Source organism: Vulpes vulpes, unplaced genomic scaffold (genome assembly GCF_048418805.1).
Source record: "Vulpes vulpes isolate BD-2025 unplaced genomic scaffold, VulVul3 Bu000000661, whole genome shotgun sequence".
Classification (NCBI taxonomy): domain Eukaryota; kingdom Metazoa; phylum Chordata; class Mammalia; order Carnivora; family Canidae; genus Vulpes; species Vulpes vulpes.
Genome location: NW_027325741.1, coordinates 202,936 through 223,526, shown reverse-complemented (window position 1 = coordinate 223,526; position 20,591 = coordinate 202,936). Strand labels below are relative to the sequence as shown.

The following is a 20,591-nucleotide window of genomic DNA, read 5'->3' as shown; positions in this document are numbered from 1 at the left end:
ATTTTATTATTTATCTATGATATTAATGTGTGTATATATACATACATATATTTGCATGTATAGTTCACTGTGTGAGTGAACCACAGTTTATCTTTCTTCTTGCAATGAACATTTGGATTATTTTCAGTTTGGGACTATTTCTAAAAAGGTTGCTGTGCATATTATCTACATATTTTTGAGCACATATGCATGCTTTCCTCTTGGATGTATATTAATAGTGGAAATGCTAGGTCATAAGGTGTGGGTATGTTCAAATAGAGTAGATACTGTTAATTGTTTTCCAAATCAATTGAACCAATTTATATTTCTACTAGTAGTGTATGAGAGTTTCTGTTATTTGTTGTCAATTTGGTGGAAGTGCAGTGATATTTCTTTGAGGTATTAATTTGTACTTCCATGTTTTAAAAAAATATTTTATTCATTTATTTGAAAGAGAGTGAAAAGCATGAGCAGGGAGAGGGGCAGAAGAAGCGAGAGAGGGAGAAGCAGATTCCCTTCTGTGCTCCGAGTCCAATGTGGGGCTCAAATCAGAACCTTGAGATTATGACCTGAGCCAAAGCTCGTCGTTTAACTGAATGAGCCACCGAGGTACCCTTAAATTGTTTTTCTCTGAACACCATTGAGTTGTGTATATCCTCACATTTTTAATCTTAGTCTAAAGCAGATTTAATTTATGCATCAAAATTACATATAGTTAATAAATTGTAGGGAAGTATTTAACTTTACCCTTTAGCACTCTAGGCAAGGAATAACTGTTCCTTGCTACACTGTGACATAGTGCAATCATCAACCATCAGAATGTTAGCCCAATTTTTTTTCTATTTTCTAGGGTCTTCTCAGTGATGTGGTTATAAAAACAAACTCCCAAAAAATAATAATAAATAAATAAAAATTAAAAAATAAAAAAAATTCCAAAATTTTGGATTAAAGATTACATTTTAATTAAGGATCACAAAGTTAGTTGAGAAATATGCTGTTTTAGTGTCACCTGGATGGCTCTGTTGGTTAAGTGTTGACTCTTGATTTTAGCTCAAGTTATGATCTCAGGGTCATGAAATTGAGCTCTGCATTGGTCATGGAACCTACTTACAATTCTCTCCCTCTCTCTCCCCTGCTCCTCCCACCCCTGCTCACATGTGCCCTCTCTGTCTTTCAAAAAAAAAAAAAAAGGAAAAAGGAAGGAAGGAAGGAAGGAAGGAAGGAAGGAAGGAAGGAAGGGAGGAAGGAAGGAAGGTAGGAAGAAAGGAAGGAAGAAGCTATTTTACTTAAATCCAATCCTTTTAGAACTATTGAACAACGTAGTCCTTTACTCATCGGTGAAATTTGTTTAATAAGAACACCATTTCTTATGTTCCCCAGTTCCCAAGTTCTAGTTCCTCAGCCAGTCCCGTGGGAATCACCTGGGTCCCATTTCAGATTAATGAATTTAGAATCTAGGCATGAGTGGGCAGTGGTAACAAGAATGAGTACTGGAATTTACATTTGGAAATAAATCACTTATATGATTTTGATGAATTATCCACTATGGATAAGGACATCACATGAAGATCTTAGAAGGATACATAAGCCAATTTCTCTGTCCCATCGGACAACCAGGATGAAAGGATGACATTTAAAGCAATTGGAGGGGGCGAAATGAAAAGAGCTCTTTGTCAGTAAGAGGTACTGAACAACCTAAACTAATGAGAGCTATTCTTTAGAGATTTCTGCACTGAATAGGGGCAAGAAGATCATATAAGTTGCTGATCATACATTCTTCATAAATACAAACAGAATTCGTAATGTGTACACTATAGCCACCAAGCCTGGAACAAACAGACACCATCATGGATAGATACTAACACTGACTTGGTTTTTAGATCTTCAAGTCTCTCACCTTCTGAAAGTGCTACTTTTCTTAAATATAGCCAAAACCATGTTAATTGACTGAAGCATTGAATCACAATGAGGGTACTTGGCATAATGCAAGAGCAAGCATAAGAATGCTTGAAATAAATTACCATAAATATGAAGCAAAGCTGTCAATAAATTTAATTTCTGTCTGATTTAATAAAGGGCTAGATAAATATACAAACATGAGGATTATAAATTATGTTTTAATTTTCCTCACCCACTATAACTGTCTTACGGCAGGTTAAAGTTTATAAATTGAGATTTTTATCTCAGCTAATCTCATTTAGCATTGCTTCACAATTACTTAGCTAAACGGAAATTGCAGCTTCTAAACACAAAGTCTGAGATTGATCCAACCAGTTCTTTTGCTTGAGATTATTGTATTATGAATTTCAATATTCTGAATGTGTTAAAGTATATGTTCATATATAAACATACATATACACTTGTCTGTTCTTCAAAAGACTGAGTCAGAATGTCTAATTACAAAGATAGTGTGGCTATTGTATTATTACATGATCTTTATTTTTTTCATTCCCACTCAAGAGGGATAGAAATATTTGAAGATGTCTCCTCAAGTAGTTGAGAAAACTATCTATAATGTACAGTAAGAAACATCTTTCCAGGGACACCTCGGTGGCTTAGTTGGTTAAGCATCTGCCTACAGCTCAGGTCATGATCCCAGAGTCCTGAGATGGATCCCTAATTTGGGCTCCTTGCTCCATGGGGAGCCTGCTTCTCCCTCTGCCACTCCCCCTGCTTGTGTTCTCTCTCTCTGTCAAGTAAATAAATAAAATCTTTAGAAAAGAAACGTCTTTCCAAATAAAAGGCTCACACCACATAGAGTTTTTCCCTCCATGAGGAGGGAAGTTTGGCTGGGAAGTTAGGCTCTCAGCTAGGAGGGGAACCACAAATAGTCTAGACTTCTGTTCACTTCCCACCTATGATGGATCAGTTTCCCAGTTCACTTTTCTCTTGGTATTCCATGAGAGACACATCTCCTTGTTTGCTCACTTGTCCGGGTGTTCAGAAATAGTGGCCCTGTTCTGCTGTGTGTAGAGGGAAGCTTCTTTGCACCACAATGAGCTGATGCAGAGGTAGGATTCCCCCACTTACCACATACTACCCTGTTCTCCAGATGAAAAAGGTGCAAGGAGAAGAAACAATAAATGACCTCCAAAGACATCTTGAGTATTTCTGTGCATTTCAGAATAGTAGTAATATTGTCTATTAGAAGGAAACTAAGGAACCTGGTTAATTTAAACTTTGAAATTCAGAATCGCAACTAGCATCCTATCAATATAACTTACCTTTCTGTTTCTTTTTTTTTTTTTTTTTTTAAGCAGATGAAATGATGCCTGACTGGCAAAAAAGAGGAATCAATAGCACTATTAAAGAATTCTAGTTACACGTTATCACAAACTGATTTTGTAAATTAATCTACTCATTGATTGGCTGTTTTTATATGTAGGTGTTTTAATCAATTTACTTATTTTTATATGTGTTTAATGATTGACCATTTTTAAATGTTAAGTGAAATGGTTACATTTATTGTGACAAAAGAAGAGCATCTTGTATTATAATGTATTTTTGTCTGTTGTGCGTTCTTCCTAGATGTGTGTCATCACTACTGTGTGAATTCTGAATCCTGTACCATTGGAGATGACGGAAGTGTTGAATGTGTCTGTCCAACACGCTATGAAGGTCCAAAATGTGAGGTTGACAAATGTATAAGGTGCCATGGGGGGCACTGCATTGTAAATAAAGACAGTGAAGATATATTTTGCAAGTAAGTGGACATACAGCTTAATTTATTAAAGCATTTGAAGCCAAAAGGTTTAGCAGTTAAGCAATAAATGTGAAAGTCATGTAAATTTTTTTTTATCCTAGAATTCTATAGAGTGACCATTGCATCTTTGTTTTGTCTTATTTTGGTTTGATTACAGATCAAATTCAGTTCATTTCAAGTAAATTAACTTATTCAACTCCTACTATGTACTACTGGAGAACATGAAAATTCATCACATAATCATGTAATTATATGATCAGATCATTCGCTGTATAGACTATTCCTAATAATAAGCAAGAAATAGTGAAATGTAACATACCTTCAAAAAGCTATATGCAATAGCCCTAAATTAGAATAGCTCAGGCTTTTAAATGTCTCATTATTATCATTGATGATGAGTGTTTATTTTTCTGTTACAAAATGAGCCTGTGGGGGAGAAGCAAAAGACCTGTCTACTGGAATACATTTTGATCTTCCAGGTTTTATCTGACTTTAAGTATTATGGTCCAAAATAAGTAGATGGAATAATGTTCCCTAGGAGGCAACTACAATATAAACGTCGAAGTTAGACTTTGGTTACGTTGCCTTTTGCCCTTTGACTTCAAGATCAAGTGAATGGAAAACAGCATCGCAGCTACAGGGTAATGCCATTCGGATTCCTGTCGCGAAACAAGTTGATGCCACTGAGGTTAGAGTTCAGTCCTTACTCTGAACTTCTTTTAAAAACCTTTTAAAAGAAGGGCTTATGAAGCACTGGACTCCATCACTTGTCTTGCTTAGGAGTATAATAAATGAGAATATGAGATAGAGAAGCATGCTGTAAAGTGTTCATGCCATGGCTTCCACTGAGACAGCTCTGTGAGGATGCCAGCCCTGAATTATGTTGCTCTGCCAAACAAGGCCCAATAAAATTTTATTACAGACAGCATCAACATTTTTTATTTTTTATTTACTCTCATTTTAGAATTTACTCTAAATATGATTTGTATTATCATTATGAATGACATTTACTCAAACCCTCAAATTGGGTCATTTGAAAGTACATTATTTTTTAAGTAAAGTAATTGAAAATATGACTAATTATAAATATGTGCCTTTGATAAGTATATAAAAGCAAATGCATTTTCATGTAAACTACCAAAATCATATTTGCTCATTAAGCTCGTCACTTCTTTGTGATGAAACTTTAGCAAGACAGAACTTTGTTTCCATTAGTGAACGAACATACATTTTTCTCTACGTCCAATACACCATATCAGAAATGCACTGTAGTCTCTTGCTTGCAACTCCATTCCATTCATACAGGAAATACTAGACTATCATCTAAGACAGGCTAAAAACTGCAATTGCCTTCCCAGTTTTCCTTAGGAAAGCTCATGTAGAGACAGACACCCTATTTCCATTACAAGGGGAAGTTCCATATGAAGAAGAGTGAGACTCTGGGCTTTCAGTACTGCCTGCTTACAGAGAAAATTAGCTTCATCCAGAAACACCAGAACCTCATAATCTGAGCATGCCACGAAGATCCAACACTGTGATTTTGGACTCTTAAAGGATCCTTTTGGGAAAGAATATGTCAGATGGATAAATAAGAACAGTTGTTAGCAAAATGAGTAGATAGAGGAAGTTTAAAAATAGACGTATAATACTTGATCAAATAGGCTAGATACATAGTGAACAAAGTGTGATAATACAAACAAGACTCTGCGTATTCTGAAACAAATGAAGACAAACTTGTCTTCATTTCTATGATATTTTTCATCTTAGCATTAAATGACATTTACACTATGTTAGAATTTCTGTCTCATAGGTAAATAACTTACACTAAAACAAAAAACACAACTGAATTACAGTAAATCTTTACTTAAATATGAAAATTCAAGCCTCCACTATACTTGTGATTACAAATAGTCAGGTGTGTTTCTAATGCACAGTCTATGAGCTGTCAACTAGAATAGATACTCTGTCAAGTATAATAAATATAATCTTTAAAAATGGAGCTAATTGTATATTTTTCTCCTTTGTGGAAATCCAAGTAAGTATTGATGAAGAAAGACTTGATCATAATTTTGAATAGCCTAAATAATACCTTTTCAATTCTTTGTGTGTAATGGACAACTGGTAATTAACTTTTGGAAAGAGATATATCACAAACTGTGTGTGTGTGTGTGTGTGTGTGTGTGTGTGACATGCCTCCAAGAAATGAAATTATGAATAAAACTTGCATTAAAACATGGGCTGAACTCTTTGAAGCATTATAATGATTTGAGTAATTTGTATTTCACATTTGAAATATATACAAATGTCTGTCTTCAATTTAGGATGCAAATAAAACTATTAGAAGGAGAAAGAGACAATATCTTTTATAACTCCTGAAAGCAGGAGATAAAAGCAATGAATACTTAGAATTTTTTCTTTCTGTTAAAAGCTGGTATTTGGTGTATAGTTATCTTTTTTGTAGGAAATCCTTTAATATAAAATGAGCTATGTTTTCTCTCTGGCGTTGTCCTTTTCATAGAACAAGAAACTGTAACTTTCTGCTCTTTGATTTTTAAGGAGGCTGAGATGGGGGACAAGGAAATACAGATCCATTTAACATATCAGACACCAATACCATTAAATGTATACTTGTCTCACTTTGTATCCATATTCAATGCCTCTAGATTTAAGGTATTCTTTGCTAAATCTTAGGAACTTTTAACTACTGCTTCCTTCTTCATGTTTGGCTCTACATTCACATATCTCCATTTTAGAGTGTGTACATAGTTGACTCATTGCTTCTGTTCATCTTGAAAAGAAATGTGATTTTTAAAATCTAGGCTCTTAAAAAATACCTTTAAATTAAACATCTGGAAAAAAGATAAGCCATTTTGTGTTTTTTTTCAGCAGCCTCACCACCTACATGAGGTGAAATAAACATTCACGGAATGAATTAATTAGGATCGCTAACTGATCATTTTAGGCATCTAACCGATCATTGGGAATTACCCTGTGATGGATGTAACGCAATAGATGTCCATCACGGAGAGGATCAAAGTGATCAGTGATATTGCAACCTGATTTACATGTCAAGCTTATATCCAGATTTATGGTGACACCACTGATTGCTTCATGACACCTAGTGCAACATGATCTCATAATCAGAATAGTGGCATGATCTGTTGTAATTCTGCTTTGAGCCAAGGCTTATATGATTCTATCACCCTATTTCTCATACAAGAGATCTCTTGCTAATTTAGAATGTGGATGTACTTTTGTCTTTTCCCCCAATAATTTCCAATGTCCAATCTAATATTATTCATTTATACCAAAATATAACATGGCAAGTAAGAAATTTCTGTATTTTCCCATTAATGTCATGCTTGGTTTTTTTTTCCATAGCAATAGCCATAGTGTTTATTCTTATCTCAGACATGTAATGTGCTGTGAATTAAAATAGTTTCCATAATTTTCCCAAGAAAGCCTAACTCATTACCTTGTTGCCATCCTACATATTGTTCCTATAACACAACACTACTGTTTATTTTTTCAATGAAATTACCATGATTTTTGTGTGTGTTAGAATAAAAAAATTGACATTAATTACAATACATAATCAAAGAGAAACAGTGGGATAAAATGACTATCAGATAATCCTATATTTTCTTACAAAACCTGGAATCTGAAACTCCTAACAGTTTTTTTGGACCAGATTTTACAGTTTACGAGAAATAGCTGAAGCATTTGCTTCCAGAATATTTGATCATGTGATTTATAATTCACACCAATGTCACCAAACCCTAGTTATATGAAAAGGGAATAAATGAATGCTAACGTCTCCCTGTAGTGTAAGTGATTGACATTAGAGCATATTTTTTCACACATATATATAGCTATATTAAAATTTTATATTAAGCAAATGGGTTGAAAATTTGAAAATTACTAAAAGAAAACATTTGTCTTTCATCATTTTGTTAAAAAAAAAAAAAAAAAAAAAACAACTTTGCCTCCAGGAAGTCTGTCTTTCTGAAAACTTACTTTTAGCCAGGCCTCCATTACTCCTCTATGATGAATATTCTCATCTGCAGAGAGTTTATGTCAGCTTTCAACAATAATGATGCCAGTAACAATGAGATTTCTTTTTTCTTTGTTGCTGCAGCTGCACTAATGGAAAGATTGCCTCTAGCTGTCAGTTATGTGATGGCTACTGTTACAATGGTGGCACATGCCAGCTGGACCCTGAGACAAATGTACCTGTGTGTCTGTGAGTATTGTATAATGTTGTGGGCACTTTGTGGAATGACTTTGTATGTACATGGAATCCCTCCTCTATTGTTCTCCATTTTATTTGGTGGTGGAGGGAGTGATCCATTTTAAGTGAATGTTTCATGGACATCTCTGATCAAGTATTGTCCCTCAGTGGCTCGTGTGCTGCAAAATCTCCTCCTTTATCAATTTGCGAGTGATTTCATAAGGAAGAGCTCATTCAATTATTAGCATCATACACATTAAAGACATTCACAGATCTTTGAAGTTGGAAATGCCAGGGAAAATTATTCTAATTTCATTGACCTTATTCAGATATGGGAAACCCAGGCATAATCATATTTGTGAACACTTGGTACTTACATCCATTCTTTTCAAAAGAACTTGAGGTATCTTTTCAAATGTATAATGCTATTTGATGTGTGTATCAGGTTTAGAGTGTTATATTATGTAAGCCTATTAAGCCCCTGTCTCCTTTGGAATTCATGAAGTTGAATCTGGGTTTTTAAACATTTGGAAAGTATTGGAGATTCTCTGCTTGTGAGAAAATCTATAATTTAATATTCTTCCCTCTGTCCATAATGGACAACTGGAAATAAAACCATTCCACTTACGTGGTTTCTATTTTGAGTTTTCTTTGATCACCGCTGCACTAGAAGGATGACGTCTACCTCTGATCCACATCCACGTTCTGTCCCCACCTTGTCAGAGCAGCATGTGATAAGTGTGAATGAGAGAGAAATGAGCGTACTTTACAAAGTTTTATTCATATGTTACTATCTCTGTATGAAATAAATTTGAAACATATTTAGAAAAAAAAAGTCAGACGCTTTATTTAGCTGTATTTTACTGAAATTCTGCAGATGCTCTGTGGGGTTTAAAAGTCAGCGCTGTGACCAGAAAGAGAACCCTTGTGATCACTACTGTCAGAATGAGGGGATTTGCACTTTAACTGCGTTTAATGAGCCGAGATGCAAGTAGGTTTAACCTTCCACTTTACCACTGCGCTTCGTGTGACATCATTTCAGGCCACAGTTCATTGGTTTAAATCATGAACATCCACATGCATTTCACAGTGTATACTTAATCTCGGGGCTCATCTGTGTCACACACACTTAACCTTTGCTTCGCTCACCGACAAGTGTATGCACCACAGTCAGCTAGAGAGTCTAGAAATATAACAGAGGGAATGAAAAAGCTCATGGAACTGTCTAATAAAAATACATTTCCTAGAATAGTCGCATTTAATTAGGGAAGTACAGAAGCGGGGTTTTTAGACCCTATTGCTATAGTCTATATTATATTTGGAATAGTGGCTTCTTTTCAGTAACTGACTTTTCATTTCAAGTGCTGATGAAATAATAATACATTCTTTTGTTTCCCAAATGTTCACCGAGAACACTCTTACTTTAACCAGAAAGACTTCTTTATAGAAGAAATAGGTACATGGTAAAAATTTTGTTTCCTAATAGTTTAAATCTTTCTCTCCTAATTCAACTAATTTGTCCATCCATGTCAAATAAACTTATTTGCTCTGAGAAATTTCAGGGACCACCTTTGGGGTAACTATCAATGTTTATCATGATGGAAGTTATTTCTGCATTTTGCTTTTGAGCTTTAGAGATGGATCATATGTGACATCCCCCTTTATATCCCATGTCATAAACAGAGACCATGACTGGCGCCTCATACTAACCCCATGATGGTGTCACAGTATACTTAGTAATGGTCTTGAAGCACAATTGTATTGAAATTCAGATGTTTCATTATCAAAACTCTACAGTTTTGTTCACAAACGAACTATTTTTTTTATTTAAAAATGTCATTCTTTAGATAATTGTCCAAAAAAATATGAGAAGTGATTAAACTAATTAAACAGGGAAAAATTGGTATTCCTTCTTTTTTTCTAGAAGATATTTGAATATGTCAAACCAATATTCCTACATAAACTACATCCAAAAATAACACTTTAAGTATTAGTCTACAAAGTGTATGTAAACTGATCTTTTAAGGCATTGACTTTTCAGTTCATACTCAGGTTTGCACCTGTGTAAGTGAAGACAGAGGAGACTCTTCAGTTCTACCTCAACATGGCTCCACCCTAAATTTCTTCAGCCATTCAGCAAATATTTATTGACTCTGAGAGTATGCTAAATCCTAGACAAGTGAAGATGAATGGAATTTAACCCCCAGCATCAAGGAGCTCATTAATTAATGGGGTGAAAATTCATACACAACTAATTAACTTATAATAATATAAGTGTGAACACAGGTAAAAAAGAGAGGGCAGTGAAGTCTTAGCAGGGCAAGTGATTTGTTCAGAATGGGAAATGGAAGCTTAACAGAAAAGGCAATCTTTTGTGGTTTATGTAGTTCATGATACTAAGTGAGGTTGGGAAGACCATTCTGCAAAGAAAGAATAGCATAAGCGAAGACATGGATGTGAAACTTAATGGCTTATTTGGGGAACTGTGAGTGGTTGTGTATAGCTAGAATGAAGGGTGACTGTAGTTGGGAGGGGGAGGGGCACAAAGACACAAAACTGAAAAGATAAATTAGAATCTTATTTATGCCAAAGTTAGGGGATTGCATAGGATCCTGAAATGAATGATCAGCCAAAGAGATTTGAGGCAGAGGCTTGAGATGAAGGAGTTGGCTTTTGAAGGTGATGCTCATTGATGTGTGTGGGAGAGCCTTGAGACCAGCTGCAAGGGCCCTACCTGATAAGGTTTGGCATGACTTCATGAGAAAAGTGATGGGCACGTGAACCTGGGCAGTGCAATTGGAGGAAAGAAGAGCAAGGGCAAGAGATTAGTGGATATTTCAGAGTTATTAAGTCCAGAGTGATTGTTAGCCAAACATTGATCTAGGTACCCATGTTACTTCATTTTCAGGACACCGGTAATGCCTATTCTGGGGCCCAGTCTTCATTAATCTTGTCCCTCTTCATTATGTCCAGGCAAAGTACACATAACATTTCAGACCCACCCTCTTCCTTCCTTCCCATAAATAGGTGTAGGACTATGCCTGCCCACAGAATGCCCCTGTATCCCCAGAATCCATTTTTCATAGGCATAGCAGCCCACAAAAATGTTCTCCACTTTTGACTCTTACCAAGTATCATCAGAGGCACCTGGCCTTATAAGATGATAATCAGCCTGTTTTTTAAACTCAGCGAGGAAAAATACATTAATTGGAAAGATTTAGAAGAAAATTATTTTACTTTTGCATATGTTAGTCTCTATGTGCATTTGGTTTTATGGGAATTTTGTCCATGCCTTTGTTTTTTACAACCTAAAATGTATTCTGATGGTAGCAGTAATTCTTACTGAATCCCTCAAATATCTTAAGCTATAAAAAGAAGCATAGAGGAGAGAATGACATTCTGCTGTCATTCATTCATTCATTCATTCATTCATTTGCCAAATGTTTATTGATAACCTATAATGAAAGAGACCCTATGTAAATTCGGAAAGATAATTAATAAGAGCTAAAGCTGACTTAGCAAATACTTTCTGTCAAGCACTATGTTAGGCACTTTATATATTTTATGTAAAGTTAGAATATTATGCTGTTATTATTATCATCATCATCATCATCATGTAATTGTTATCCTCATTTCACAGACTATAACACTGAGGTTACATACTAAGAACGAATGGGACTCAAACAACATTTCTTTGATTCTGAAGTTCATGCCCCGGTTATAACTCTTACACTGTACTACTCTCCTTATGCTATACTAATTCCAACATGGTTTTTACTTTTGAAGAACTTAAAATTTATTTTAGTAGATGAATGGGTTTAAAAAACTTAAAATTCCATTTGGCAATTGTTATAATAGTGAAGTGGGTGATGTGAATTAAGGAGGGCACTTGTCATGAGCACTGGGCATTCTGTGTAAGTAATGAATCACTGAATTCTAGACCTAAAGCTAATATTACACTATACCTTAACTAACTGGAATTTAAATAAACATTTGAGACAAACTTAAGAAACAAAAAAAGAAATAAGACCAAAGTGTTGTGGGAAAACATCTCAATAGAGATCAATTAATGATGATTAGTTGGAGAGAGGAAAACTTCATAGATGAAGTGATAGTTTCACAGTAAAAAAAAAAAAGTATAGTATTTGTACAGATGGGGAATGACTAAAAATCTTTTTTTAAGGAGATAGAGAATATATTTGAAAGTAAGGTGATGATTGCTGAGAACAGAATTTAGCCTATGTGGCAAAATAGGAAGAGAGAAGACTAGAGGGAGATATTGGGGCCTCTTGATGAGGTGCATTTTATGCCATGACATGAGAGTGGGTTTGTAGAAAGAGGAATAGAGGATTAAGGATGGAATCTAGAAAAGACTACTGTTTGATACTATATTATAAAGGAATCAACAAAAGTAAATGAGAAAAATAGAAATTGGAGGAAACTTGTCAAAGTAGATTATTTCAATTCAAAGGAGTAGAGAGTATGAAAGAATATAGAAAGAAAGAAAGAAAGAAAGAAAGAAAGAAAGAAAGAAAGAAAGAAAGAAAGAAAGAAAGAAAGAAAGAAAGAAAGAAAGAAAGAAAGAAAGAAAGAAAGAAAGAAAAGAAAAAGTCCAGACAGTTTAAGGAGGATACGAAATTATAAATGGTTTATTGGATTTTGCCATTGGATGGCCATTAAGGGAGATGTTTTGAAAATTCTATATGACAGCAGAATATTAAGCCCTTGGGATATCTTCCTAATAGTCAATTATCCTTATGAGGGGAGCTTTTTGGAAATACAGATTTCAGCCTCAGATATCAATTGGTAGTGGACACGTATTTTTAATGAAAAGCTAGTGTGTACTATTTCATCTAAAAGCCTTACAGGAAAAAAAAAAAAAAAAAAAAGCCTTACAGGAAACAAAAAAATGCTTTAAAAGATAAGATATGGGGATCCCTGGGTGGCGCAGCAGTTTGGCGCCTGCCTTTGGCCCAGGGCGCGATCCTGGAGACCCGGGATCGAATCCCACGTCGGGCTCCCGGTGCATGGAGCCTGCTTCTCCCTCCGCCTGTGTCTCTGCGTCTCTCTCTCTCTCTGTGACTATCATAAATAAATAAATAAAAAATTAAAAAAAAATTTAAAAGATAAGATATAGTGCTTGCTTAAGTTTTGTTGGTAGTACATTTTTTTTTTTTCATAGACTGGAAAACTATTTGAATGTGCAGGACTTAATACACATTTGGAAAGTCTATAAAGCATTCAGATCTATGAAGGTGACAGATTTTTTTCCACATAGAAATTTTATTACTGTAGCCTTCAAGTTAAGAAATAGATTTGTTCTTTGAAAGCCTTCACTTTTGTCTCTTGATGGACATTTTCACTTATTACTACATATGGAGGAAAAAGGAAACTCCACAGAAAATCCTAGAGAAAAATAAAACATAGGATTTTCTATGCTTATTTTGAGAGAGTTTTGATATTTTTAAAGTAAGTGATATTGCTTAGGTTAAAACCAAATTTAAAAGAATCTAATGTGTGCTATCTTGACAATATTTTGGCTGTTATATGTTTTTTGTTGTGAGGTTTAAAAATCAATACTGTGAAGAACTATTCAACTCAGTATCAAGTTAACTGTGTATTCCTACTTCTAAGATAACTTGCAAGGGTCAGACTTTCATTTATATGGGATTTAACTTTCTTTAAAACATTCACAGCATTATCTCCCAGCAATATTTACAGTACATTTCCTCTTCCAATAATAAAATCACGTTTGTAGCTACCCTACTTCTCCTATCACTACTAGCATACTTACACACACACACACACACACACACACACATAGCCTTGTCACATTACCGCAGGACCATTCCACTCTTAGATGTTCTGCTCAAACAGCTCATTGAATTGAAATGCTTCTCCTTTTTTCCATTTACCTCTTATTATCCTAATAGTCTCAACTCAGATACCCTTTGTATGTGGCACAAGGAAAGTGAATAGTAAATCTTAACTGACTCGGGCTTAGCTAAATTTCTCAGAAGAAAAGAATCAAAATTTAATGAGGAAAGTATTTTATAATATGTAATATATATTTGTATATTATATGTTATATATATTTATATATAATAACTACATATATCACATTAGTCAGACATAGAACCACGAGGATGTGTGTGTGTGTGTGTGTGTGCGCGCGCGTAGGGAGAGAATGAGAGAGAAAACCAGGAAAGTCATTGGTGTAATTCAGTCCAAATCCAAAGGTCTGAGAAACAAGGTAGTTGATAGGATAAGTCCCAGTATAAGTCCACTATTGTTTTTGGTTTCTGTTCATTCAGTTTCTTAACACAAATATACACTTGCAGCTTATTAGATACTAAAATGAGATCACATGATAGACATTCTTTTATGTTTACTTTGCAATGCATTCTGAACACCATTCCTGTCAGCATATATAATTAGATGCTTTTATTCTTAAGTGGTTGCCCAGTGTTCCATTGTCTGCATTTTCCCTACTTTATATAATTAACCATGTATCATTCAGTTATTAGGTGTGCGGTTTTATTCTTGTGTTCTTGTGTTAACTTTTTCCCCCCAAAGATACAAACATGTATCTAAATATGTTTGTAATTTCTCATTAGTTTTCTAAGACTAACACCCAGAAATGGAAATATTAGGTCCAAATGTATCGAATATATGAATGACACTAGCTATGATTTTGGGCAAGTGACTAATGTCTTTTTGTGTCACATTTTCCTTATCTGTAAAGTGATAAGTTTGGGCTAACCATTCACTTATAAGTCTATGAGGCATAATATATTTAAATCTGAGTCCCATTTGAAGTTTTGCTTTCAACCTGATTTAAAATTTGGTTGGAGTCACAACCACAGATACAAATTCTCCCCAAACCCCTCTAAAACATCTAAGAAGACACTGAGAAAACAAAATGTCCATTAGCAGCAACACTAAGAATAATAGAAAATCTGTTCATACTATGCAGTAACTGAAGAATTAATCATAAAATTTGTGGTTCATGATTAAATATTTTTATTCAGTATTTCTCTATGGTTTCGTAATTTATTTTTCTGACACTTTAAAATAATATGCCAAGGTTTAGCTAAGTGTATGAGTAGTCTCTTTACACTTAAGCTCAAAAGATAATAGTTCTTTTCACTTATTTCTTATTATAACCCCTAGTCTAGTATATAAGTCTATAAGAACTAGAATCTTAGGTGTCGGTTCCCTTGATTGTTTCATATTTTGCCCTCTTAGAGAGAACAAAAATACTGTCAATCTTCTCTTCCTATAGCCATTCCTCAACAAGTATTTATTGAGCACCTACTATAAGCCAGACAATATCCTAGGCACCAAAGAGTTAATCCGTGAACAAAACACAAAAATATTTGACCTGTGTAGCTTAAAGGCTAATGGTTATCCCTTATTGGAGAATTTGGGTAATATTTACTTTTTAAAAATAGTCTTCTGTATAATATATACTTTTTTAAAAAGAGAAGAAAAAAGGTAGTTTTTAAACTTATTTGTGTCATCTGAAAAAAGAGAACCAAAAAGATCTAACTCTGATAGTGCATGGCTTCTGAAATCCTATCAATTCAGGCACTGACTGTTTTGAAAATGGCAGAGCTCCAAGACATTTCTTATAATATATATTATTGCTTCTTGCCCATGGCAAGAACCATTCTCCATTTGGTCAAAAACAAGATAGTGATGTTAGTTTTTATGTTTTACTTCTTCATTTCAAACAAAAGCTAAAAATAACGTACTATGAGCATTTCCCCCCAATCTATTACCTTTTCTTTTTTTTTTTCCCCCTTTTTGGTTTAGTTAGATTTTTATGGGTATCTGGTTTTTTTGTTCATATTTTTTAGGAAAAAATGGTTTCCAAAGAAATTATCTCCTTTCTTTGATCATTCGTGAGAGTATGTGTGTGTGCTTCCATTTTTCATACTCCACTATGATATTCCATATTTTATGGCTAGAATTGACCTCTCATCTGTGTGTGGCCTTTGGACATGGAACATATTTCTATGAAATTGGCTTGGGAATGTTGCCTGTTGTACACTCTATGGCTTCTTTAAATTTATATGTCTGTTTCTCTCTGGAAGATTGTAAATTCCTTCAAGTAAGAAGTTGTGTCTGATTTATCTATTTTGCCCTAATAGCTAGCATATGTTCTGCACATAGTATGTTCTTAGCTAATGTTGCTAAAAAATAATTTCTTGGTGCCTATATTGTATTGTGAGATCTGACAGCCTATGATATGATCATCTTTCTGTCATCATTATAATACCACATCCTACTTTGTTATTAAGTTTTCAAAACTACAAGAGTCAGGAAAAAAACAGAAAAGTGATTGATCTTATCATGATTTGTTATTCTCTTTCTCACCTTTATGATACCATCTAACGCTACCCTGAGGTGTTTCCTGAGTGTTCTGGAATCCAGGTTAAATAGCTCTCTGTAAAGATCTAAGTAGGTTTAATTCAACATCTTAACTTATTAGAAGAACATAATTTTATTTGTTTTTGTTGTCTCTTCTCCTTGCTTTTTGTTTGTTTATTGTTTTTGGTCTGGGAATCTCTATCAAAAATAGACAGGGAAGAAGGGGAAAGTAAGATATAGCCCCTGCCCTTGAGGGCCTGTGAGTCTATTTGAAGAAAAAGATGAGGGAAGAAGGAACATGCCAGGGGCTCTGGGGATTTGAGTAATGTAAATAAATAATGCTTATAAAGGAGGATTGGACAATGATATTAGACAGTGAAATAATTCTGAGGAATATAGAATGCTTAGCGAGAAATTTGAAATTCATTCCATAAGCAATAGAGGAACACTGATAATGTTTGAAATATGGAATATCACAGCCATCTGAATGTTTTAGATAGATTTTGATGACATGGTGCTATGCTGGAACAAGAAGCTATGGGTTTGCAAAAAAAAAAAAAAAGAAGAGAGAGAGAGAGAGAGAGATTTAAAAATTAATCCCAATTTGCAATGAAAAGGACAAAGATATTTTTCAATTAAAAAAATGACTTTAAAAAAATGACTTTTTAAAAGTGTTTTGTGGTAAACAAGGCATACAAGAGCCGAGTGATAGAGGATATTATATCTCAGGATTGCAGTTTGTTTTGGTTGTTTAGTTTTAATCCTCTGGCTCTTTTGTCATCTTAATATGGAAATGCTAATAGCATGTACTTTCTAAAATTGTTTTAGAAACAATTTTAGAAACAATAGGATTAAGAAATATAATATATGTAAAGAACATAGAGTATTGTTCTTCAACATAAACATTAAAAAAATTAAAAAGGAAAATCTTAAAGCCATTGTAATACACCAGACATACATGATCAGAACCTGGTATAATCTGGGCTTCTAGGAGTCTGAAGGTGAAAAATAAAGTGCAGCTTTTTTTTTAAAGTGCTTCTTATTGAAAATAAGGTGCTATGTGGCATAAATAAAATGCAAGCAGTGCACGGATAGTAACTGGGAGGGGACCTATAGTAAGTAAAGCCCAGCTCAAGTCCTATTGAGAAAGAAAGGACAATGGGTCTGCCCTCAATTTCCTTAGAAAACACACAGGAGAATTAGTTTTATAATCATTTTCGAAGTAGAATTTTTAAATGCAGAAAGATGCAAAACAAATATATAAATACCAAAGGGACATTCATTAAGAGAGAAATCTGCATTAGGTGTTTCATCATTGTCTTTGGTTTTGTGATTGTTCCAATCTAATTATTTTATTAAAAGTTCAGCATTATTTTCTAAGTCCTTAGGGTGAGAAACACGTAAGGAAAATGTACAAGTACTAGAGAAGCCTTTGGCGGGACTTTTGGGAAGAGGATAACGAGTTCTGTTTCTGTCACAAATTTTAAAGAGATAGGAATTATTCTCTAGGTTGCAGTTAATTAAGGCCTTGGTTTCTGAAAATACTGGTCTTGCAGAAAGGAGACTACAGGGTTTGCTCTCTGTGGTCTTGCTGTCAGGCTGAGCAGCATTTCTCCATGTGGACCAGCGACCTTGTGGCCCCGTAGAGAATATTTGAGAAGAACCAAGGAACTTGTCATGAGTGATTTCAAACAGATCACAACTTTTCAGCAGGGGTATTGAGCAATTCAACTTTAGGGGCCTGGGTTGTCCACATTGTAAGAGTCAGGTCATTGCACATTCCTTATTTGCTTTCCTGCCCCATGGCATATGTTCAAAACAGAAAATACGAGATGTGCACGTCTTTTGGAGTAGTAAGGCCAAGAAAAGCTGTCACATCAATAGCTATCCTATATGATCCCAGGTAACAAGTTGTAACTTGTCCTAGCTTTCACCATGCCGGCAGTGCCGTGGGGAAAACACACAATACAGATATCACATCTTTCTGTACAAGTTTTTAAGTCTAGTTTTCGCCTTGACAGTACAGTGGCACTACTTAACAAAGAGCATTTACTACAGAGTTATATATATTGGGCAGCTACAGTTATAAATCTTTGATGTTCTCACATTATCTTCCCTTGATTTGGGGACACATAATCATATATATGATTTCACATAATCAGCAAATCGGAATAACCAAAGAAACCACAATATAACCACATAATATTTTCATTTGTTAATGTTGCTTCTTTAACAATTAAATATTTTTTTCTATTTAGACTGCTTTCCCCAGATTTTACTGCAATAGAAAACAATCACAATTTCAGATACTTTTAACAAAAAATGCTTATTTCTTGCTCCTATTCCACTGCTGGGAAAAGTCAAGAAAACTAAATAGTCACTCTAAGGCCTCGTACCTGACCCCCATCTAATTTTATACACTTTCCAGAAAAGGATTGGACACATATGGTTTAAATACCAACGTTGATTTCAGAGTAAAAAAATAATTAAAGATTCCTTATACTATCATTATTTAAGAAAATATGTTCTTTCTCCTTTTCTATAGTATGACAGTAACAGAAGTCATTATGTTAAAGGAGTATAAAATCTTAAGCCTAATATACTTCCTCTAATGAGCATACAAATCAGAAATTACAACTATGTAGATATTGGCATGAGGTATACAGCCTTTAAATTTAATAATTTAATATTCATAATATCATCATTTGCATTAAATTAAGTTAAATGATGTGTAAATTTTATACACATCATTATGTCATTTAATATCCCAAGGAAGCTTTTTTTTTTGGATTTTAAAATAATCAACTTACCTTGCAAAAAACAAGGAAGGAATAAGGAAAAATCTTTTGAGGCAGTAAAAGGAAAACATAAAAAATAAATAACAAACTAAAAAGGATGTGGATTTGAGGGGAAAACAAAGGTGATGTCATATGAGGCGATATCTATGGACAATGTGTGACAAAGCAGGAAGTATCATTCTCTCTGTCCTGTTACTATAAACTAAAAAACTGAAATGCATGAATTGCCTATGAGGAGGGGAGGAGAGACTACAACACAGGTCTGTCTGATTCCAAATTCACACAAATGGCAATTTGTATCCCTGCATACCAGCATTTTAATTTCAGACAATAGTTTAAATTAAATGATTGAATTAAATTACATTTATTTTTTAAATACTTTTTTTAAAAATATTTTATTTATTTATTCATGAGAGACACAGAGAGAGAGAGAGAGGCAGAGACACAGGCAGAGGGAGAAGCAGGCTCCACGCAGGGAGCCTGACGTGGGACTCGATCCCGGGTCTCCAGGATCACACCCTGGGCTGCAGGCAGCGCCAAACTGCTGCACCACCGGGGCTGCCCTTAAATTACATTTAATTGATATATATATATATATATATATATATATATATATATATATATATATCATCAGGCAAGTGCTTTCATCAGGCAAGCACTTTTAGAATTTTTGTCATGAAAGAAAAAACATTTCTTTGTTGACTGCATCCTGAGACAAGAAATGAAATATCACACAATTTGTATCATCGAATAAGTAAATTTTTTTCATGCCCAAGTTGCTAGAATGGTATCACCTGATTTTATAAAGGGAAGAATTAATGAGTGAAAGAGGGAAGGTAGGGAAAAGAGAAGCCAAGAAAGAAGGAAATAAGAAAAAAAAAAAAAAACGAAGGAAAGAAGGAAGAAAATATTTGCCTATTACTGTGGTTCTTTTATATGAAGTGTTTCCCGTAGTGGATCAATATTCCTTTTAGTGAGAAATGACTGACTGACAACTAATTGAAAGCAAGTTCTTATGAATGGTGCTACACATTCTTCATAATAAGCACCCCATATGTTTATGAAACTTCTCTCTATATAGTCGCATATTTATATGTGTTCAACCATGCATCTTCCCTGCCTCGTGGATCTATTCATTCATTTAGTTAAATGGCACATACACACTCTGACCATGTGCCAGAGACTGCTCAAGAAATAGAGAATACAGGGACGCCTGGGTGGCTCAGCAGTTGAGCATCTCCCTTTGGCTCAGGGTGTGATCCTGGGGTCAGGGATCAAGTCCCACGTCTGGCTCCCCGCAGGGAGCCCGCTTCTCCCTCTGCCTATGTCTCTGCCTCTCTCTTTGTGTCTCTCTTGAATAAATAAATAAAATCTTTAAAAAAGAGAAATGAGAGAATACAAAGATGAATAATAGACAATCCCCACCTTAAGTTCATCACAATCTAGCATAGTTATAGGCAAATGCATGTTCTAGATACTTATCATATGGAAATATGCATATAGA

At 34.5% G+C, this 20,591-nt stretch overlaps 1 protein-coding gene across 1 annotated transcript in view; it reads left to right on the top strand.

Annotated features, from left to right (window-relative positions):
* The window catches only part of LOC112912713 (low-density lipoprotein receptor-related protein 1B-like), a gene marked incomplete at its 5' end in the record, with an annotated part of 72,674 nt that overhangs the window by 30,312 nt on the left and 21,771 nt on the right, over positions 1 to 20,591 (top strand). The window contains 3 exons of the mRNA XM_072745218.1: positions 3,508 to 3,682; positions 7,821 to 7,925; positions 8,791 to 8,904. Of these exons, the coding sequence (XP_072601319.1) occupies positions 3,508 to 3,682; positions 7,821 to 7,925; positions 8,791 to 8,904 (394 nt within the window). The remainder of the gene's footprint in view (positions 1 to 3,507; positions 3,683 to 7,820; positions 7,926 to 8,790; positions 8,905 to 20,591) is intronic.